General features: G+C 36.4%; 1 protein-coding gene across 3 annotated transcripts; it reads left to right on the top strand.

Moving 5' to 3' along the window:
- On the top strand, nucleotides 1-22526 carry grhl1 (grainyhead-like transcription factor 1). Of its 3 annotated transcripts, none has more exons than XM_044143391.1 (16): nucleotides 1-203; nucleotides 3085-3274; nucleotides 3450-3517; nucleotides 5030-5166; nucleotides 6481-6716; nucleotides 7243-7325; nucleotides 8723-8876; nucleotides 8979-9090; nucleotides 9753-9847; nucleotides 12540-12783; nucleotides 14092-14219; nucleotides 16999-17027; nucleotides 17130-17218; nucleotides 19698-19783; nucleotides 20226-20290; nucleotides 21377-22526. In XM_044143391.1, exons 1-16 carry the CDS (start codon nucleotides 184-186, stop codon nucleotides 21489-21491), a joined length of 1851 nt encoding a protein of 616 aa, XP_043999326.1. In that variant the 5' UTR covers nucleotides 1-183; the 3' UTR covers nucleotides 21492-22526. The 3 variants fall into 3 exon arrangements, with proteins under 3 accessions (XP_043999326.1, XP_043999328.1, XP_043999329.1); XM_044143393.1 differs by having other exon boundaries at nucleotides 2-203; nucleotides 17133-17218; XM_044143394.1 differs by lacking the exon at nucleotides 1-203 and adding an exon at nucleotides 236-442.
- The last annotated feature ends 713 nt before the right edge of the window (nucleotides 22527-23239 follow it).

The following is a 23239-nucleotide window of genomic DNA, read 5'->3' as shown; positions in this document are numbered from 1 at the left end:
AGGTAAAACCGGCCTCAGCTCCTCAGAAAAAGCGAGAAAAGCCGACAAAACCCGTTCTCTCAGTAGGGGATACTTTGTTTGTTGCTGCGGCCCCCATCCAGCGGCAGCCGAGGAGTTTTCCAGCCTAAAGAAGACGGGTCGGATTTTCAGTACCAACTCGAAAGTCCAGTTCGACCGACCAAGATGTCACAGGAGCATGACAAGTAAGTTGTCCTGACTCTCCACTCCGAGCATGCTCAACGACCATGTTGACAGTATTTTCTTCTAAATACCAGCTCTTAATATTTTGAGGGATGTTCACAGTATTTTTGCAGATTCGTTCAGGTTTTGTGGATTTTTAAGGATTAATTTCTATCCTGGAGCTCCTGCCTGTTTATTTATGGCACTGCTAAGCATCCTTTTATTAGGAATGACCAAAAATCAATTTCTCTTTTTTCCATGGGTAAGTTTTCCCAATCGTTTGGCTTGCCAGGCGCTGAGACAACGAGAGCTCATAGTTTCCCATGGTGTGACGCGTATTTCACCTGTCATGTTCAAGCCTGTACAGGTGTATCTCCACCTGTCGTGAGAGCAAAAGGCGCCTGTTGGAAAGCGTTTAGCTGGATGGGCGGTTTAGTTTGATTTAACTGTCTCGGTGGTATTTACTCAAGAATATGCGATCGGTAGCAGAAAGTGGCAGGAGGTTTATGGAGCAAAAAGGAAAAACAAAAAAAAAGTTGTATTTTTATTTTTTTTTTATGTTTGATTTGGTTAAACAACTCGCTGTATGAATTTTGTTAAACAACTCGCTGTATGAATTTTGAGGGCTGCAAAAAAGAGACTTTTTTAAAGAGGAGTGAAACTGTACACCTGTTAGGCGTTGGCCCCACACAAACAATGTAAGCAAGCAGCGCACTGTCACAAGCTCAGGTGGGTTTTACTACAGAAAACAAATGTTGTGTCATTCCAAAGGATTTTAACACAAGAAATAAACGCCCTGCTACCTTTAAATTAAAAACCTGGTTTTTGTTTTTATATGCAACTCTTAAAAAAATACATCTGACCAGTTTTCTCAACTTAAATCCAAATTGATCTTAGTGGTCTGTTTTACAGAATAAAACAATCAGCTATTGGATTACTCTGACTATATTGGAGATGTGGTGAAAGCTGAATATTTTCCAGATCCTTTTCATAATTAATTGGTTGTGAAGGACAATCAGGAGGTTTATTGCATGATGTGTTTTCTGGGATTTGAGTAAAATAAGGAGAAGCATAAACATTCAGATTTACAGTAAACAGCCAAACTCGGGACCTTGAGCTGTTTCGTTTTCGTAGCTGCTGAGTCTTCTTTAAAAGTTTATCCAGGTTTTAGTGCTCAGAGGACATTTATTATAAACAGAAAAATGTTTGTTTTATATAATGAAATTCATATTTATTTGATTTTTATTAATTTCTTCAAATTAACATCCCTTTTTTGAAGGAGATGAAGCTGTAAAAGGCTAAAAGATTGAATTATATCTCTTTAAAACGTGGTACAAAAGTCTTGTGTGCTTTTAACAAAACAAATTAAACATTTTCCAACATAATTAATTGATTTATTTATTGTATCATAACTGATTATCTTTTAATATCTTCATGTATTTCAAAAACACAAAGCACTCCTAGGTATGACAAATGATTAATGGTACTTGATGCAGCAGGATTTTAAAGCAATAACTTGGTCCAAAATACTTGTACCAAACATGATACTTTTACTTTTGTTGTGTAAATGTTAAAACCAACATAAAATGGGGACAAGGTCCAGCTGAAACAGTTTCACTCTTCATTTGAATAAGTCTTGAAACTCTCCCAAAACCTTAATCTTCAGTGCAATCTGAGGATTATTCCATGAAGAAGACACAAAACAGGAAGCAAAGAAAGTTTATTTGTGTTGTGACATTTGTACAGAGGGCAATTCAATGTGATTTACAGAAAAATAAATGAAAAATAATAGTAAAATGTAACATTAGGATATAAAGAAATGGTAAAACTCCTGGTTCCCGTTCTTAAAGTCGTGACGTTGGAAGGTCTCGGTAGAAGTGGAAAAAAGTTATTGGCGCCAACTGTTTCACCAGAACTCATCATTATTTTTTCAGAAACAGGTTCTGTCACAGTAAAACAACAGAAGCAAAGTGTTGTTGAAGTGCAGGAATGCAGCAGGGTCAGCTGCGTCACCTTCGATCAGCTCGTCCGCCAATGACGATCCCAGCAGCAGAGTCGTCCCACTGGACGAGCCTGTATCGCGTCTTTTTTCTTTTTTCTCTGAGCCAAATCTGTGGTGCGATGGCTGAGATTTGTTGCACAACCGTTGCAAAGCCTGAACAACAAGTCCTTCACATAAACAGCCTCCCTACTGCCGATTTGTCACACTTACAACCAGTTTGTCGGTTTTTACCGAAGCTTTGATTGTTTTTTTTTTAAGTACCTGTTAGAAGCACTGTGTTAAAAGTAACTCTAATTAGCTGCACGGAAAGTTTTCAAAAGAAACATCAACCCTCTAATTACTGATCTGTGCAGATTAAATGGGAACAGCCCAAGCATTAACAAAAATGCTCAGCTGTTTTTTAGTAATAAGCTAACTTTTTCCTGTCTGGAAAATTAACCATTTTAAAAACCTTCCAAATGTAATGTCACAAATCAGCAAGCACTGCCCCTCATGTAGTAACCCCAGCAAAGTCCAGCCCATTACCTAGCAACCCAAGCAAAGGTCGGACGCATTGGGTCAGCTGGTTTTACCGCTGTATGTGCTGTACAATGGCTGCTGGAAAAGACAAGTGTTTTGTTGTCGACTTATTATTTATTTACTTTCCTTTTGGGATCAGTAAAGTAATTTTTTATTAGAATTACCATTCAGAAACAACTTGCTGCATTCTTGTTTGTTGTGCAGGAGGCTCTACTTCTGCTTTTCAATGCATCAGTTTACAGCCAGTTTTGAGTGTGCATGTAAACCTGGAGTCAGGTCTGCAGCTGAAAATAGGCAGAACTGACCAGATCTAACAGTGTCATGGACATCCTCAGGGAAACACAACTGGTCACCTTTAACTAAATGTCGCCTCTCTTTTGCAGTAAGCGTGCGGTCTTGGTTCTCCAGAACAAGCAGGGGTATGGAGCCCAGCGCCGTCCCTTCACCACAGAGGACGAAGCCTGGAAGTCTTTTCTGGAGAACCCGCTGACAGTCGCCACCAAGGCCATGATGAGCATAAACGGAGACGAGGACAGCGCTCAAGCTCTCGGCTTCCTCTACGACTACTATGAGGTAAAACTAAACTGAACTTTTTACAGTCTGTTACCGTTTTTACTGACTCCTGACCATTGTGGAACATCTGCCAGGCAGAGCTTGAGTTTGTAACTGATCTAGCTGCTCATATAGGCAGCGTTGTTGGATGTGATGTGGTCAGACGCTGAGCGGCTGTGTTTACCTTCGTATGCAGGTGCCCAGGGAGAAGAGAACAATACCCAAGACAGAGTCGCTGGTCTCTGATGTGGATCCAAACAAAAGGTGAGCGGCGGACCTCTCCTAATACCAGCCTGTAAGAATAAAAGCACAACAGCAGCATAAAGCACACATCCCACTCTCTGAGTATTTTGAGAAAAGATAACATTTGGATCCAATGTTGTACACTTACAGCCACATGGCGTTCTAGCAGGTTGATGGCGGCAACAATTAGGTAACTTGTCCCAGAAATTATTGCAATAAGCAATTATATTTTTCCCTCTCAGAAACCAATGAACTGTAATTTTGTAAAAGAAAACATGTTGTACTGGAACTGGGAGACATTTTAAATATTCAAAATAAACACAACACCCAAAAGGGATAAATAAAACAGAAACAAGCACCAAATGCAACCAAAACCATATATAAAATGGATTATGATGTCTGTTAACAAAATTAGCCTTCAAACTGATTAATCATAAGAATGGAAATTGTTGAGTTCATTAATATTTATCATGCGATTAATTGATTATTTGCTTTTTGCCATGTAATCAAGAACTGGTGCGCCTCAGATGATGAACTGATGGCCTGAAAATATAATTTTCTGTTACATTGCTTCATAAATTACTGCCAGTTGTCCAGAACAGCTGGCCCAGATCATCACACTACCATCACCATGCTTGGCTATTAGTGTAATGTTCTTTTTCCAGTTGTAAGAGGATTTACATCTTCCAAAAGTTCCACTTTTGTCTCATCAGTCCAATAGAGTATTTTCTCAGATTTTGGGAGGCTGGTAACTTCTGGGAATATTCAGCATTATTCCATATTTTCTGAATCTGTAGATAAGAATTATAATCTGCTTTGGTTCCATTTCCAGACTGATGTATGTCTGTTTGTTCTTGAATTTCTTTAGATTAGGAAATGACCTGTTGCTTCATGTTGTCAGACAGGTTCTTTTTTCTAATGATTTCTTAATTATGCAGGTTTTTTTTATTTGAAGGCTGAGTGAGATTTGTGAAATTTAATTAATTTATGATATAACAACAGGGGGAATATTTTTTCATACCGCTCTTAGTTGGTTTAGAAATTTTTTCCTTTCATAAAAACAGTTTTTTTAAATTAATTTTCTCAAGTTAGAGTGAAGTTTAATGAAAGAAAACAACACTATTTTAAACTTTAATTAGTGGTAATTGGAAGGATTGCATCGATCAAAAGCACTGTAAAAATATAAAACATCCCCTTTAAAGTGTAGCTAACCCCATATCAACTTTATTTTGCGGGTAAATTGTCTAAATAGGTTATTTAGGACTTTATATTTGTGATTTTTGTGTAAATTTGTTTAGTTCTGCTTTATTTTGCCATGCCTCAGTGACTTTTGGCTCCGCCCACTTTGCTGAATTTTTTTCTAAATTTGTCAGGGGCGGGGTTATGTTTTCACAAGGGGGTAAGTTACACTTTTAAAAAGATAGAGGTGTTAAAAAATCTATTGCTGTATGTTGTAAGATACTACATTTCAGTCAGCGTTATCAGGACAAAGTCCCACAGATACAGTAGAAATCTCCCTTCCTTTTGTTGCAGGCACCAGATCCAGGCCAGACATCCAATAGTTCCTCTGCCGGACGCTGGTATGGAGAACAGGATCCAGGTCCTTAAAACACCCGTCAACATTCTTCAGCTGGCCCAGGACAAGACCAGGACTCATTTTCCTTCACCAGGTCTGCTCACACTTATTAGAGGGGAACTGTGATCCCAGATTCACATCTGGAACGGTTTTTGTTCCTCTACCTGATTCTCAGCTGCAGTCCAAACAGTCCGAGCACTTAAAAGAAAAAACAAAAAACACCCAGACAGGTTTTGGCAATAAGCTTCTGTTTTTTGGTGTCTGGAAAATGAGACCTTTTCAAAAAAAAAAAAATATATATATATATATATATATATATATATATATATTACTCCTTATTGTTGAGTCACAATCCTCATGGAACTGCACTGTTACCTAGCAACCCCAGAAGCCCAGCCCTGTTACCTAGCAACCCATTTGGTCAGCTGGTTTTACCGATGTGTGTACTGTACAATGGCTGCTGGAAAAGAACCTTCAGAAACAACTTGATGCTTTCTTGTTTGTTAATGAGGCTCTACTTCTGCTTTTCAATGATTTAGGATTGTTTAATTGCGCCTGTGTGCAGTTATTTTGTGTAAACGTTGAGTATGGATGTCTTGGCCAGGGTAGCTTATTTAGATTTAAAGTAACAGAATGATCTAAAACAGATCATTCTGAAAGGAGCTCAACACAGGCAGAACTGACCACCTGTCCTAACCTGTTCCAGGAAGCATAATGAGTCATCTTAAGTTTGCATTCACATCAGCTCCGTTTAGTCTGCTTAAATCAAACTCCAGTTCATTTTTCTAGAAAGTCTGGTTCATTTGAGGAGGTGTGAATGTGTAATCAAACTCCGATGTGGACCTAAAAAGCAAACTCTTCACCTAAAAACCTCTGTCTCTGTTCGAATAACGTGAACTTTGTTGCGGTTCAAATGCATATGTGGATGCAAGCAAACCAGAGACTGATCCAAAAGCAAGAAGTGGACTATAGCGCATGGCATTCTGGGTAAATTCAACCAAAACAAACCATCAAGTAAAGGGCTAGCGGGAGAAATGGATGATGTTTGTTTTGTTTTGTTTTTTTAGGGGATTTTTTATAAAAGACGAGAGAGAAATTCTCCAGCCACTAAAATCTCACGCTACCCCATTTTAGTTTACATTTTGTGAAGACAGAAGTAGCTCTCAGGTCTTCTTCAGAGGTTTTTGTATCATTTCCTTCAGTAGTTCTTGGAGCAGCGCCGCCACAGGCGAGGAGGGGAACAGGCTTTTAATATTCTGGATCGTTTGACTTAGTGCAGTGTGACAGCAAACCGCACCAGATGAAAATGCTAAATGTTGCAATTTGCTCCTAAATTTAACCATTAAGCATGAAAATGCCATGTTAAAAAAAAAAAAACGTTCCCGCTGACTGCGCTCTGTTCCTCCAGACACCACCGTCACCGTCTCCATCGCCACTGTGCCGAACTACACGCCTGTAAAGACGGAGGTGCCAGCCCACGGCTTCTCTGTCACGGTGCCGAACAACTGCAGCGAAACGGACGGTCACGTGGGCGTCTTCGAGCGCCATCTGGCCCAGACCGTGGTGCAGTGCAACTCCAGCGCCCCGTCCCGCACTCCTCCCGACTCTACCTTCTCCGAGAGCTTCAAGGATGGTTCCCAGGAGGCGAGTGTTTCGATTCTCCCCTCCTTCCATTTGCTCCTAATGGTTTCCTTGCTAGCCACCTCCCTCCTTCCCTCCACCTCTTCATTACTTTCCTCCACTTCCCTCTCTTCTGTCAGATCTCTCCCATCGAACAAAGGGATATTCACCTGATCCCACGGAGCCAGCGGTGGGCTCAACCTTCCCTGGTTTTTATTTGAACATGCCAAAATAGTGGCCAGTGTGTTATTATGTCATTGTCTCACCAACACAATAAAGTGCTGTACTTTTCTCGTACAATAGCCAAAGTCTTTTCAACCTCCTCTTTCTCTATTTTTTCCTGGAGGGGAATTACCTCAGAAAAGAGGATCCCAACAAACCCCTGTACATTTCTGTACCAACAGGAGGTTATAAAACAATAAAAAAACACTATATATAGATTAAAAAAAATAACAGCACAAACAAAATGATGATTATTTTCTGTATAATAAATAGTAGAGCAAGTTGTGAGTTTCCTTTGCTTTACTTCTTTCCTCTTGGTGTGTTGCAGATGTTTACGTTCCCAGGAGATCTCCAGTTACGCATGGCCACCATGACCCCCGAGGACTACACTCAGTTTGAAACGGCACCAGGGTAAGGCGCTCTGCTTTCCATGACGGATCCACCGATCAAAATTTTGAGGCCAGTTTCAGATATCAGTTTCATGTGCTGATTTTTAGCCAGTTCCACACTGCAGGAACAAAATCTTACTCACTGTTTCTGTCGAGTGTACATATCTCAGTACACTTGAAATAAAACTAAATTAACTTACAAGTAACCTTTCACCAAGATGTAGGAGCTTGTTTTAAGTAAATAACTCTTGAATATTTATTTTTTTTAAATACTAATTCCACTAAAATATTTTTTTAACTTGGGAAAAATATGTTATAGGTGAAATAATCTGCCAGTGAAACTTGTACTTTTTCATCAATATTAAAGAATTAAAATAAGTTCCTATATCTTGATGAAAAGTTTCATATAAGTTAGCTATAAGATATTTTTTAGGCTACATTCTGTGAGAATTTATTTATTAAGAGGTGATGTCACACTGTGTGTGTCTGAAAGCAGCCACCATTCAACAGGGTTTAGGTCTAAAGCAAACAATAATGTTAGGTATCAATTATTCTGACAATTAATTAATTGGATTTTTTAAAAATTAGCACATTCTGGCGATTTTTCACTGAACCACATAAGACTTTTTAATACAATATTAGAATTACATCTTGTGATTATTTTAACTGCTTAACCCCAAAAGCACAGCAAAAGGTGCTCAAATTGATTTTCTTTTACAGAATTTGAACCAGGTGACTGTATACTGTCAATCCATCATGATTAATCTGATTACTTGTTTCAACCCTTACAGGGTTGTACTTTAAAATCTTCTAAATTTACATTTAAGTTAGATTTAGCATCACAGTGAATAGCACTGGTTGTATGACTTGGATTTGGTTTTATTCTGAGAAGAATGTAAACACTTCCCATTGCTCTGAGATTTCTAAAATAACAAAAATCATCAGAAATTAAAGACGGACGTCTTTAATTTGGAAGGCCAAAGGTCAACTTTGCTGTATTCTGGTCAGCCTTATAGTCGCCTAACAAAACTCTGGCTCTCTGTTCGTCATTTCAAATACCATATTTATGCTAAAGAAGGCCAACATCAGCCCTTTGCGATCCTCCTTCCAAACCATGATCTACACAAACAACCCTTCAACAGCTGTGAGTTGAAAGTGTAAGACAGGAGTTTGGAAGTGTGAAGTAATAGTAATGGGATGCAAAGCATCAATAGGCCACAGCACTTTGTTTCTACAAAGACAAATACAGTTGCATGTTCTGAAAGCACACACACTTCAGGGATCTTGATGAACTGGTATTTATCATAAAACATCAGATCAATGTGAAAATGGTTCACAAGTAAAGCATAAGTCTTCCTGTTTATTGATACCTTTAATCATTTTTATATCATGAATGCATCCTGTCCTTTCGTCCTCTAGGAGTAACTTCGAGTACTCTCTTGAGGCATCCAAATCTCTGCGTCAGAAGACTGGTGACGGGACGATGACGTACCTCAACAAGGGACAGTTTTACCCCATCACACTCAGGGAGGTCGACAACAAGGGCATTCAGCAACCCATCACAAAAGTCAGGGTAGGAACGATTAAAAAATATACCTGATAGAAAAAAAACTGCAACAACTGTCTGTGTTATTACTGAAATAAATGTTCAAACCCATTAATGTTTCTTTGTCAGAGTGTGGTGATGGTCGTGTTCGGAGAGGAGAAGTGCAGGGATGATCAGCTGAAACACTGGAAGTACTGGCACTCCAGGCAGCACACGGCCAAACAGCGGTGTCTCGACATCGGTAAGAGTCCCAGCTGCAACTTTGTTGAGCAATAAGGAAGCAAAACATCAATGGTTCACGCTCGTCTTGACAAAACGTTTAAACGACAAGCTTGTGTTCTGGTAAACTGAAGTTGAAGAATCTGGAATCAAACAGTTAAAGTTTATGGAACTTTCCAGTCATTTCTTTTTTATGCATAGCAAAAAATGCAAATAAAGCAACTCAAAAGCAAGACGTTCTTTCAGAATTGATTATAACCTGATAAACTTGTGAAGTTGGCTGTAAAGACTTTTTTACTTTATTTTTCCAATTCTGCCGTTTTATATTTTTGCAGTTTTGGTCATTTTATGTCCTTACTAACCGACTTCTATCCGTCTTTCAACGTGACCTTTTGTTTTTTCTTTCTTGTGCATTTATAACGTCTCTATTTTTATTTAGTTTATTCATATTTGTTCCATGGTAGATATTGCAAAGAAAAATCTACCATAAAACGTGAATTTAACCTCAGTGTATTTTATGTTTTAAAATGAGCAAACTCTGAAATTTCAGTCGTGAAAAGTCTGGGACCAATTGACAAACGTGTCTATGGGATTATTTTAAATGAAGCATCACCAAACTGGATTCAATTTAATTCCTACCATTTACCTTTTGAGTAATCAATAAACTGATGTCTGATTTTTCAGCCGACTACAAAGAGAGCTTCAACACCATCGGCAACATCGAGGAGATTTCCTACAACGCCATTTCCTTCACGTGGGACACGAACGAGGAAGCCAAAGTAAGACAGTGAGACACTTAAGCACCAAGATTAAAACAACAGTCCCTGTAATTAGAGCTGGGTGATAAACTTCAGAGGTTATATTGCCCTCCTTGCCCATGGTGGCCATCTTGTTTGACTTTGACTTTCATTGGCAGATTATTTCGCTTATAATATGGAGGGGAAAAGTCACTTTGTAAAACTTTTTGTGTTTTTGCCTTGGATAATTATTTAGCTATCTATAATTTGTGGTAACACTTTATCTGAAGAGGTGTGCATAAGACTGACATGACACCATCATAAGCTTGACATAACGCCTGCCGTGAACATGAAGGAGTCTTTATGAGTGTTTATGACTGTTCTCATGAAGTGTCATTTGGTAAATAATGGTATTTTTAATGCAGTTGCTTTAAAAGTTGCCCTGAAAGTGACAACTTTGCGTAAAAGTGTCATTATTTGCCAAATAATGCAGAGCTGGCACTTTAAATTGACTAAATGGGTTAAAATAACAATCACCTGAAATTAGGCCTGGGTGATAAAAATATATTCTTTGATTAATCGAATTTTTGGTTTTTGCTTGAATTTTTGGAAAATCTGGATTTATATTTTTATCAATGCCTTCCTTGTCCATTGCAGCAATCTTGGTTGACAAGTTTTTATTTGAACTTTGAATAAGTAGTAGTTTCGCTGGCAGATCATGTCACTTATGACATGGGGGGAAAAGTCATAATCGAAATACTTTGTAAATTTTTTGTTTGTTTTTGCATTGTAGCTTCAGATAATTATTAATCTATCTAGAATTTCTTCATCATGAACTCAGCTTTAGTGTTGCTGCATAAAGGTTTTCTCTACATGTGACAGTCTGTGCTGACTGACTCCAGACCCATTTATTCAGATTTTATTGGGCCCCCCAAAGACTATCTGAGTCAGGGCCCCCAAAAAGCTAGAAACAGCCCTGGGTGGCATAAAGCAGGAGTAAACGGACAACAAACCTGCAGCTCATCATCTTTACCTACTGAGTTACAAGCACAAAGTCACATGAAGGCTTCGCTTTCTGCAGAGTCCAGGATGTTGACTTGAAGTCGGTTTAAAGGATGTTCATCCTTGTTTGTTTTTGTCACCTTGTGGTGTGTTTAACCTCCGCGCTGTCGTGTTGTTTTAAACAAGCTTCAGTTGGAGGTTAGATTACAGACAAGGACGCGTCTAAATGGACGTCCTAAACGTGTGTTTGACGCTGCCTTATGTCTCACTTTCAGACGTGAGTGGGGAGAGGGTTTTGCTTTCTGCTCACTTTCCGATGATGGAAGGTTGACGGTAAAATTCAGGGTTTAGGCGTCAAGTTGATAAAGTTGCGCTGAAGTAAGTTGAGACGTGCAGGTGTGTGTTTGTGAGTCTTGCCCTCAGGGTGATAATAAAGCATGATACGGGTATTTATGGTGTATTTGCGAAGGGCAGCCCCTCGAATGCTTTTTGTCTGACTGTTTTGTCTTCACGGGGTTTAATTTCTCCTCCCCTCTGATGTACATTATTGTTCCTAAACAAAAGTCCCAAAGAATGATGATGGAGCTTTCAAAATGCACAGTAAAACCAGAAAATGTTTCAAAATACTGTTTGTAGGAAAATTTAAAAACAAAATCTATAATGCCAATAAGAATTGGCATAAATTTATGTTAAATTTTTGTTCTTGCAGACAACATACAGAATGTATTTGTCTTAAATTTTCTGAAAGGTGAGCGCTCTGAGCTCTGGTAAACTCACCAATCCTGGTCATTAGGTGCTTTCGGACCCTCTGCTGTGATTACAGGTTCTGTTTACACAATGAGAACCTGTTTTTAGTAAAAGCATCCGGACAAAGAAGTGAATGTTGTTTTATATGTTGTTTTTAAATTGACCAGCAGAGGGCAGCACAGAGGAACAGATTTTAATCTTTATTTCTGATATAAAAGAAACCTCAATTTAAAAAAAGTTTTTATTTTCAGCAAAATATTTAACATTTCCAGTAACTATTAATCTAAACCAATAACCAATAGTTTCATCCTGCATAAGTCATAATAATAATAACATAAATAAAAATTAAGTAGTAGTAGTAATAATAATAGTAATTGTAGGGTTGGTAAAATTAATCAAATTAATTGTAATGAATAACTGCCAACTAATGTAGTTTTAATTATTCATTGAAGTATATAGACTCAAAAAAGGCAATTTGCTGAAAAGAACAACAGATTTAGAATCTTAATTAATCCAAAACTGTACAAACAAACATTTTGCATTCAAGATGAAAAACCTTCTTTATCTGTAAAAATGTCAAGTGGCAGTTTTAGCTTCACCTGGTTCAAATGCTTTAAAAATGATCACATTAGGTTCCTTTTCCATCCAGTTTGTAAATAGTTCATCTAAAGGGTAATTAACAGATTAGGCCTTCACAGTATTGGTAAGTCATGCAGAAATTAGTTTTTATATGTTGATGTTTGAAGAGTTTTTTTTAGCTGCAAATTATCAAACATACACACAAAAAAAATCATTACATTTTAGACCTTAAAGTAAAATGCAAAAAGCAATTGAAGAATTTAATGTTTCTTATCTTGTATAAAAAAGACTTAACCATGACTTTTTTTAAAAAAATCCAATTTAACCAGAATAACTAGTTGCATCTCTACTCCTAAAGCTTCTCTCTGTTTCCTGTTTTCTGATCTCAGATGTTTTCTCCCCGCAGATCTTCATCTCCGTCAACTGTCTGAGCACCGACTTCTCCTCTCAGAAGGGGGTGAAGGGTCTTCCTCTGAACCTGCAGATCGACACGTACAGCTACAACAACCGCAGCAACAAGCCCATCCACCGCGCCTTCTGCCAGATCAAAGTGTTCTGCGACAAGGGAGCGGAGAGGAAGATCCGCGATGAGGAGAGGAAGCAGTCCCGCCGGAAAGGGAAGGTCCCGGATCTCAGCCAGAACCTGGCCTGTGAGTTTTGCTTTAAAGTTAATTTCCACCAACAAATTCACAGAGAAACCTGGAGATGAAATGAGACAAGACTCTTTTCCAAAAGCACTGTAAAATACCAAGAATATCCCTGAAAGTTTCAGTAATTCGTCATTAAATAGACTAGTTTAATCTAGTCTATTACATGAGACTCTTAAGAGTCTCCAGAAATCATTAGCTGTGTTTCCAATTACCATAAAATTGTGCAAATTAGAATAAACTTTGCTGTCATTTTGAAACAACTCAATCAAAGTTAGTGTTTTTTGTTGTTTTTTTTATTCTGAACCCGACACATCAGGAGCATCTTAACAGGACAAAGGAGAAAAATCACTGGACCCAAATGTGATTTATCTATTTTTGTTGAAAGTTAATAATTTCTTAATATTAATGAAAAAGTCCTAGTTCTTCTGGCAGATTATTTCATCTATAACAAGATATTTTTTCCATATATTAAGTGAAACAATCTGCAACTGGAACGAGCACTTTTTTATTAATATTAAAGAATTAATTACTTAAAACAAGCTCCTGCTGTAAAGTTCAGTATTTGTTAGTTTTGTCTTATTTCAAGTGTTCTAAGATATTTGCACTAGAAATTAGACCAAAAATTGTTGGTAAGATTTTGTGTTTTTACAGTTTAGTTTTAATTAGTCGGACATTTTGAAGTACTTCATGTTTCTTTCTGCTGACAAGCTTTATGGATCTGCTGATTTCATTTTACAGCAGGTATTATTAAGCTTGATTAGGTGAAAAGTGGCTTGATCCCACTGAGAAGAATAAGGTCTTTAGCAATTACCTTTTATTGTACTTGCATTTGAAGCCTATCAGTCATTTTCAGTCATTTTTCTGATGATTACATGACAGCTCTTCATAAAAAACAAAAAAATTCTATAAAAATTTAGTCTTTTTTTAACTTTAATATATCAGAGTGTGAATAATATGCTTCCTTTGAAATGCATCCATAGAATATCATGCAGATACACCAAAATGGCCAGCAGGGGGCGCTCTAACCAAGCACAAAAGTCTAGTTATTTATTTCTGTTGCGCCTTTAAAAATAAATTCAGCTTACAAACGCAGAATGCAAAATATGCAAAATATGATATTGGATATCAAAAATACACTATGCAGATTACAATAACATTATATAGAAATGTGTGAACAAGACATTTTATGGACATCTAAAGTGGTTTTTATTACTTATGTTTCCAACTATTGGTCACAAAAGACAGAAACTTACAAACTTTGATCTTATTTTTTGTACCAAAGCACATTTTTCTGTCGTTCCCCATCAGTTCCAGATGTTAAAGTTTCCCTCCTTCAGAAGAGAAACGATGTGACCATCTTCAAGACGTTGGGCGACCTTGAGACCCAACCCGTCCTGTTCATTCCTGACATCCACTTCTCCACCTTCCAGCGCCACGTGAGTGCCTCATCTATACTTCTGTTTTAATCAACAGCGAAATAAACCCGTCTCTTTTTTTTTTTTTTTTTTATGGTGTTCCCAAACATAAGCACGATTCTGGTGGTCCATAAACAGTTTGTTTGTCCGCCTCCGCCCGCCCCATCTGCCAGCTGGGTCGAGGTGACCCGCCTGCGGCATGTTGGCAGGAACGCAGAGTTCTGCTTTGCAGCTTTGATAGGAGGCCTGCACGATGATGGCAGAGTTTCAGACTGCTTATTCATAAGATGAATCATTCACCAGTGACTCAAAACAAACCACAAGTGAAAAACAAAGTTCCCGTACAACCGTCTTTAAAAAAAGCCAATGTGCGATGGTAGAGAATAAACCCTCTTAAAGGGAAGGGGAGCAGTGCAGCTTTCTTATTGATTTGCAAACAGGTTATCCAGGATGTTCAGCCGTGAGAGGCTGTGGGCATGGATGAGGGGCTTATCAGCTTTCAGCACGTCTTTTCCACGTGCATGGACTCTGAGCTTTGCTTCCAGCAGCCAGAGTGAACCCTTGGTGCAGCACGTACAGCACGATGCGCGACATGGGTCTGTGGGAGAGGATGCACACCTGAGCTGCACTCTTGGAGTTATTTTGGGGTGTATAAAGAGCCTGCAGATTTCTAACAAATAGGTTTCTCTTTTATTAATTACTAACAAATTTTACTTTTTGCTTTAAGTACATGCTGCACAGTGATACACTGCAAAACCACAAAATTTTACCAAGTAATTTCTGTCTAGTTTATATTGTAAATACTTTAGTACAAATAAATAACATAAAACAAATTTTTAAGTAACTTTTCAGCAAAATATAGGAGCTTGTTTTAAGTAAATAAATTAATAATGATGGAAATAAAGGGAGGGTGTCTCAAAGACCAAACAGGCTGCTGATATTAAAGATGTATAAATATTTGTACATTTAAGGACGAGAATGTGAGATTTATAAAATGTGTAAATAATTGAAGTAAATAAATAAAAATGGAAATAAGAATCACACACAACCCAAACAATAAGTATAATTGTTTACAATGTCTCCGTTAATAAAATTACTGTTCAAAAAATATTAATAATTAGACTGGAAATTACTGAGTTCATTTTAATTTCTTGGAGGACTACTTCTTACTCTTATTTGAATACTGTTTTGCATATTTTACCCACTTCTGCTCACAACCCAGCGTTAGAAACAATAAATGTTTTTACCATGATTGCACCCTGCTGGTTGTTTTTTATTAAGAAAGTCGATCAAAGTTCAAATACGTATTTTCTGTTTACTTTGCTTTAATGGAGGGAAGAGTTGCAGGTATTTTTGCGGCGCTGATGAGAGTAAACTTGACAGACGGTGTCCAAACATTTGCGTCCGATAAGCTGAGTTCACGTCTTTGCTCCCAGAATAGAAAGTTTTCTATCAGCAGTGCTGACGATCGATGCTAACACACACACACACACACCCACACACACACACAGTCACATTATCCAACCCAGCAGTTTTCCAAGAAAAAAAAGATAAAGCTTTACTAATTATTGCTATTTTCAAACCTTTAGTAAGAAGAAGTATTTACATTTTGTCATGTAACAACCACAAACTTCAATGCTTTTGATTGGTATTTCATGTGATGCACCACAAAGTACTTGGTAATTGTGAAATAGAAAGGAAATGACTAAAGGTTTTTATCATTTTTCACCTGAAAAAATTTGATTAGTGCGGCATGCATTTGTATTAAGTTGCCATTAAGTTCCAGTTCTTATTTTAGCTTTGCAAATCCCTTGATGAAAACGTTTTGTCTATTCTTTTTGTTGCAAAACTGCTCATCACATTGGATGTAGAGCATCTGTGAAACTTTGACTAGGCCATTCTAACATATTAAAATGTTATGATTCTACCATAGCTCTAACCTAGAAGGTTTTCTTCAATGATTGTCCTGCATGTAGTTTCATCCATCTTAGAATCAACTCTCTGAAAAAAGCATCACCACCATTTTTCATAGTTTTGCATGTCTTGCACTGCAAAAACTCAAAATCTTACCAATTGTTTTTGTCTAGTTTCTAGTGAAAATATCTTAGTACAATAGAAAGAATATAAAACTAACTTAAAATAAGAGTCCACTGCATTGAAACCCTCCTTGTTGTTCTACCAAATATTGATTTCTGAAATCTTCCTGGGTTAAAACATTAGTATAGTCGTTTCTAAATGAATATGAACTTGTTTTCTTTGCATTATTTGAGATCTGAAAGAACTGCATCTTTTTCGTTATTTTGTCCATTTCTCATTTTTTTGCAAATAAATACAAAATTTTTGCTTGGAATTTCAAAAACATGTTGTCAGAAGTTCGTAGAATAAAAGAACAATGTTGATTTTACTCAAACATAAACCTATAAAAAGTCAAATCTGAGAAACTGATCATTTAAAGAGGGCTCTTAATTTTTTTTCAGAGCTGTATAACGAGACATTTTCCCTGTTTCACGTAGAAGTAGTACTTTTTGTACCAATATTCAAGAACTACTGACTTAGAACAAGCTGATTTATGTAAAAACTAGCAGTTTTTCTATCTGCATGTCGGCCGTTTGCTTCTGATGGCAGTAGGGAGTAAATGGGTCAACACATGATTCCGGTGTTTACTTTTCCCTTTGACCAAAGTGACTGATTTAGTTCCGTCCATGAAGAGTTACAACAAGTGTTTGCACAGTTAAAAGCACATATAAAACAACCATTATGAATGGACATATTTGAGTAAATATCTTTTTGTTTCCTGCAGCCTTTCCCCACAGAGGAGGGAGAAGATGGGTACGTTTCCTGATTTCACACTTGATTTCATGTTGAACTGTGTGCCCCTTTTTGACCTTTTACCCACTAAATACAGTTTGCTATATGGGTCTGTTCCCAAAGCAGTTCAGGTATGAGGAGATTACCCTTCAGCGATGATGAGTTCGGGTCACCGCCAAACAAGATGGCGAGAGCGGACGAGCCCAAGAAAGGTACCAGATTAGGGTTTTGTTGTGATGTTTTTCTCTGGGGCTAAATTATGAAACTGTTAGCACATGCTAAAAGTCTTGTGTGTGTTTGCTGCGGTCAGCCTCTGATGTTCCTTCCCTTCAACCCTCTCCTATGCACATGTACACTGTGGGCCATTTGTTTGTTCCAGACTTTCAAAACACACACACCCACATACACACACACACACACACACACACAGGTCTGAGACCTTCAGTGACCCAACAAATATCGCCGTCACCCGGTGAACACGCACCAGGAAACAAGCTGGCGACCTTTACCCTACATACTGCTCTGCATTCAGCAGCTCGTAATAAGAATGCAGAAATACATTTTTATTAAACTAAAAAAATTAGTTTTGTAAATTCAAGTTATCAAGAGATTAGTTTTAAATTGGACAAATTGGAGAGAGTAATTGAACTGGTTAGGTATGAAGATAATCTTTCAAAATAGGATATGCAGGTTTAGATCTTTGCGAAGAAAAAATGTGGCTTTTTTTTGTTTTTTTTTGTTTTTGGACAAATTGTTCTATGTATGAAAGTAACCATAAAGTACCGATCTTAAAAAATGAAATTACTTTGTTTAGACCTCTCATTAAAATTTGTCTGGAATACCTCCAAAAGGAGATATGCTGCCCTGCAAAAACATAGTTACCAAGTTATTTTTTTCTAGTTTCCAGTGAAAATATCTCAGTACATTTTAAATAATACAAAACTAACTTACAAGTAACTTTCCACCAAGATATACGAGCTTGTTTTATGTAAATAGTTCTTGAGTATTGATAAAAAGTACAGTTCTATTTAAAAATAATTGACTCACAACAAGCTCATATATCTTGATTAAAAGTTACTTAAAGTTAGTTTGGTCTCATTTTAAATGTGCTGAGATGTTTGGACTGAAAACTAGACCAAAAATACTTGGTAAGATGTTGCTTTTTTGCAGTGTGGCTGGATGAAATTATCTCAGTCTGGTGAATCCTCGCAGGAAATTGAAGGTTTATTCTATTTTCTGAATTTTAGCCCCATTTTGCACAGAAAAACATCACAAAAATGGTCAGAATTAAAGTGTGACTGAGAGGTTTCAATTTGGGGATCTCTGGTTTTTACACTAACTATGACTAGAAATAACTTTTCTCATACACTAAGTTGAATATCCAGCATTATTCTTACACTTTTCTGCATTTGGTGAATATGATTTTTGTTTTCTTGCCTTGCCACTAGTCACCAGGGTTTGGAGGCCAAACAAAAAGGTTCACATCAGGAAACCATAACAGACTGACAGTCAGGGAGACTCGTACAAGTCCTCAGGTCTCCTATTGTTGCTTAATTTCAAACAGAAATCTGAAAAAAATCAAGTTAAAAAATAATACATTTGTACAATTGCACAAAGTAATATTTTAAACAGACAAAATAAAACTAGTGGCCTTTGAATCCCCAAAAGAACAGGCTGTTCTTGAGAGGAACATGATGCTCTGGGCCAGCCCTCGTTCTTTTGGGTCTGACGGTTCCGATGGATGGATGCTGTTTTAGTATCACATTCATACACCTTCTTCATACACAGAAATACATCATTCTTCATTTTCTTCTGTATTAGTTAATTAATCTTTTTTTCCTGTCATGTTGTAATTATGAAGCGTTGTTACTGCATCTGTTCTCTTTATGCAATGACACTAATGGGGCTGCAAATAAATATTTTATTAGTAGCTGATTAATCTATTGATTACTCTGATAAAATAATTGGCACTTTATGCAGATTTATGCCTTTTTGTATATGACAAATGCCTTAAAAGATCCAAATAAGCAAGTAATTCTGCTTTTAAATGGGAAAATAAACAAGCATCGCATTCCTTCGTGCTTCATTATGATGGATTAAATTTGGCAGTACTGATTAATAATTACATAGCAAAAGTTGCTTGATAGGATATTTTGTGTTTAACCACTGAAGCCTTTTTATATGCAATAATAAATACATGAAAAGATGCAAATAAACAAATAATTAATTCCATTTTAAAGAAAAAAATAAACATTTTTATTGGAGAAAAGACAATATCATAACATTCCGTTAGTGCTTGATTATTTATGTAGTCATTGAGTAAATTTTCCTTTACCAAATAATAATTAGAAGTTAAAACTACGAGACTTGATGAGTTCTTTTTAAAACATTCTGCACTATTTTTATTTTTCATCTTGCATGCAAATGTATATATTTTTGTACAATTTAATGACTCTGAATAAGTTGTTCTTTAAGCAAATGGCCTTTCTTTAGACTCCATGCTCAAATTAACGATTAATCGATTACTACATTAGTTGAACATTACATAAATAAACGATTAATCATTTCAGCCCTGAGCTTAAAACTGTTTATTTTCTAAAATAATCAATAAAATTTCAAACAAATGCATTCAGTAAACATTCTGCAGCCTTATTTTTAAAGTTTCTCTTCGTTTTTTTTTCGATCTCGCAGTCCTGCTGTACGTGCGCAAGGAGTCAGACGAGGTGTTTGACGCCCTCATGCTGAAGAATCCCACGCTGCAGGGCCTGGTGGAAGCTGTGAGTGCTTCACTTTGTCCGGCTTGCACTGTACTACATGTTCCTGTGTCATGTTGCTGGTGTAGAGTTTACTCAGAGCAGCCAGAGGCTCAGCTCTCACATACGTGCTGGTTGAGAGAAAGGACTGGAAAAAGATATGTACGTCGGAACAAACATGTCAGTTTAGATGTTATCAGTGCTAAAGAGGTCATGTAAAGCTTTTGAGCTTGAAAGCCCTTTCAACAGGTTTAGCACAGGAACGTCTTGTTCTTGAGTTTGCTTTTGTTCTGGTTTTTCTGCATTCTCGAGGTCTGTACATTTGAGGCCCAACAGCCTTGCAGAGAGTTTGAGAGTTTAAGGGCCAGAATTGGGTTAAAAAGGTCAAAGCAAGATCAGCACATAATGTTGTTAAAAAAGGATGTGTGTACAGAATGACGATCTAACACGTTTTCTTCTGAACCAGATTTCAGAGAAGTACGATCTTGCTCTGGATAAGATTGGAAAAGTCTACAAGAAGTGCAAGAAAGGGTGAGTGAATCCCAAAACTACACCAAAAAAAATAAAAAAAATCCAGAAAATGATAATGAATTTGCCTGATGGACAGAAAAATGTTAATTCAACATTTTATCACATTACAACAACAAACTTGCATATTATTTATTGGGATTTTATCTGACAGATCAGTCTTTCTGCACCATGAATGGTTAGCAATTCATTACATCATTAAAGGGTAGTTAGTGCATAAATATGAAGTGGAAACAAATATTTTCAACATTTTTACAAACAAAATTCTGAAAAGACAGTTGGGATTTCTCTTTTTTGAAGTGTCTACCACTTTTGTGCATCTACAGACTCAATTTTTCCTGTTTTCTTTACATAAAAACTGAAGCTCAATGATATTGGATGGACATCATTTGTGGAAATTTGCTTATTTTATTTATTTATGATACGTCACACAAGACACATAACAGTACATTGGTGAAAAAGCAAAAATAAATTGTGTAAGTTAATAAAATTAGCATTCTAATCTTGTAACAAATTCCTACATGTATTTTAGTTACTTTATTTAAATTGAATTTTTAACACAGATTTTTTTTTTTACTTTAAATTCTCCCAAAAATGTACCTTCTAAATTTCAGTTGAACTCTTCCTGATCACTTTGGCTTAGGTCACTAGAAAGTTGCGAGCAAATTTCTGCAGTTGAAATTTTTTTAATGAGTTTTTGAGGATGATTTTTTTTTTTTTTTTTGCTGGTAAATTTAAATAAAATAATCACATATGTAATTGCACAGGATGAATATTCAGTGTTATAAATTAAATTTCTAAAAATAAGTCTGACTCGTTATTTCTTCCATAATCCGATTTCACATCAGGTTAAAAAAAAAACAAAAAAAAGAGAGGAAACAAATCCTGAAAACCTTGGCTTCCTGTTTGGTCCATCACATAAAATCCCAATAAAATAGATTAAAATTTGTGGTTGTAACTAACAAAATTATTAATGTTTAAATGGATGATAATACTTTTTGCATTATAAATATCACAATTGATTATCTAGCTACATATTCGCACAAATTGGAAGTGATTAACATATTTTGTGACCCGTTTTCTTGCTAGTATTCTGGTCCACATGGACGACAACATCATCAAGCACTACTCCAATGAAGACACCTTCCAGATCACCATGGAGGAGCAGGGCGGCGTGTACAAGTTAACTCTCACAGAAATCTGATTCACACAGAGGTGGAAGATGATTGTAGCCGTCAGGTTTACACTCCTCGCTTTGCAGAGATTATGGACTTGATATAAAACTCCAATAAGGTAAAAAAGAAAATAAAAAGCCCTCAAATTGGTACATCGTAGCCGGAGCCTTTAAGAGAGAACAGTGATTGTTTTAAAAAACCTAAGTTTGCATTTACTGCAAAGCTTTTTCTGTGCATAAAAAGAACAGCAATTAAGAATATATGTGTGTTTGTGTTCGATGAGCTGGAGCCTATATGTTGGTGCGTAGCTTTATGCAAACTGTTCGTGGTTGTGGAACAGTTTGGTAGCTGCTATACCTCAAGCTATACAAGCAGCAGAGCTTTTTTATTCAGAGGTTTTGAATGTAATTATATATTGAAAAAATTAACTTCCCTTTTTCCTCTCCATAAAGTCATAGCACTGATGACTAGAACCTGCAAAGTTGGAAAATTCGCACTCATAAATTTGTATTATTTACTAAACAGTATGGCAGTATTTCGAATGTCATCAATTCGTAGAATACTGTAAATATTTTTTTTTTTTTTTTAGAGTAGTAATCAGATTTTCTTTCCCTTTTAAATTAGTTTAAATAAGAGGTTTTGTTGAGTATTACATAGTTTGTGTTGATAAAAATGCTGAATGTCTGTAGATCAGTTCATATCTAGTATCTTTCTAGCAGCCTCTTCAGGCTGTCCTGGCAGTGCAATAATAATCAGGCTCAGGCAAATTCAGAAAATTATCCTCTATTGCCATAAGATACATACTGATCTTTGTTGTGTTTTTTATGGAAACATTGTACATAGTATTTGGAAAAGGATCTGTATAATCACTTTTTTATATCTTAGTACTTATTGTGTATATATTTATTAAGAATATGGATGTGGGTTCTTCATATATAACCAGTTCTCTGTCATTCCTATAATTATTCATGAACTTTTTGTATGACTTCTCCATTGTGACTACTTCATGCAGCAATGCATCATGCCAAGGGTGTCACAATGTGCCTAATAAAAACTAAACATCATTAAACTGTCTGATTCTTCATCTGTAGAAATTATCTGATGAAACGTTTAAACTTTTACTTTCAGGTCCGTCCTAGAAAGTACAATTTCCAAATAGAAGCCACAGACTGTCTTACTAATAAATATTTGCACATATTCGATATCTGTTACAAAAACAAAACACTTTTATTTTTTATATATTCAGATTTTAAATGTTTTTATTAAGAGCAAAGCAGAAATTAGGTCAAATTCCTGGTGCATGTGCACAAACTTGGAAATAAAGCTGATTTTCCAAAGCCAAAAAATGCATCACTTACAGTTTCATGATTATAAAATGATCCACATTCTAAAATTATGCAAACTTTATTGGAAGGAACCACGGGCTTTACATCAATCCACTTTTCTCACTTCTGATACCGATATCTGAAGTTTTTGATATAGAAAAACTTTGCTGAAAAGACTTAAAAATGTTCTTTAAAAAAAACAACACAGACATAAATGTACTGAATTACAATATCTTTGATAACTCTGCACAAGTGAAGCACACTTGAATACACCAAAAGCTTCACAAGCTTGGTCAGGCTTATAAAAACACAACTTTAATTTGTTCAGTCAGTACAATTAGGAGCTTAACAGCCAATGTAAAATAAATAAACTGAAACTGACAATCGGTTGACTACCTTAGTCAAACATGTAAAAACTAAACTGGAACTTCTTTCAAATGGTCCAGAAAGTG

Source organism: Gambusia affinis, linkage group LG16 (genome assembly GCF_019740435.1).
Source record: "Gambusia affinis linkage group LG16, SWU_Gaff_1.0, whole genome shotgun sequence".
In the NCBI taxonomy this organism is placed as follows: domain Eukaryota; kingdom Metazoa; phylum Chordata; class Actinopteri; order Cyprinodontiformes; family Poeciliidae; genus Gambusia; species Gambusia affinis.
Note: the sequence above shows the minus strand (reverse complement) of the source record. Positions and strands in the feature narration are given on the sequence as shown.

Bases quoted from the DNA above. Each gene is read 5' to 3' on its own strand.
- grhl1 (XM_044143391.1), top strand. From the start codon at position 184: ATGTCACAGGAGCATGACAA. The intron at 7,326-8,722 runs GTAAGGCGCTCT...TTCGTCCTCTAG, and splicing joins CAGTTTGAAACGGCACCAGG to GAGTAACTTCGAGTACTCTC. The intron at 9,848-12,539 runs GTAAGACAGTGA...TTCTCCCCGCAG, and splicing joins ACACGAACGAGGAAGCCAAA to ATCTTCATCTCCGTCAACTG.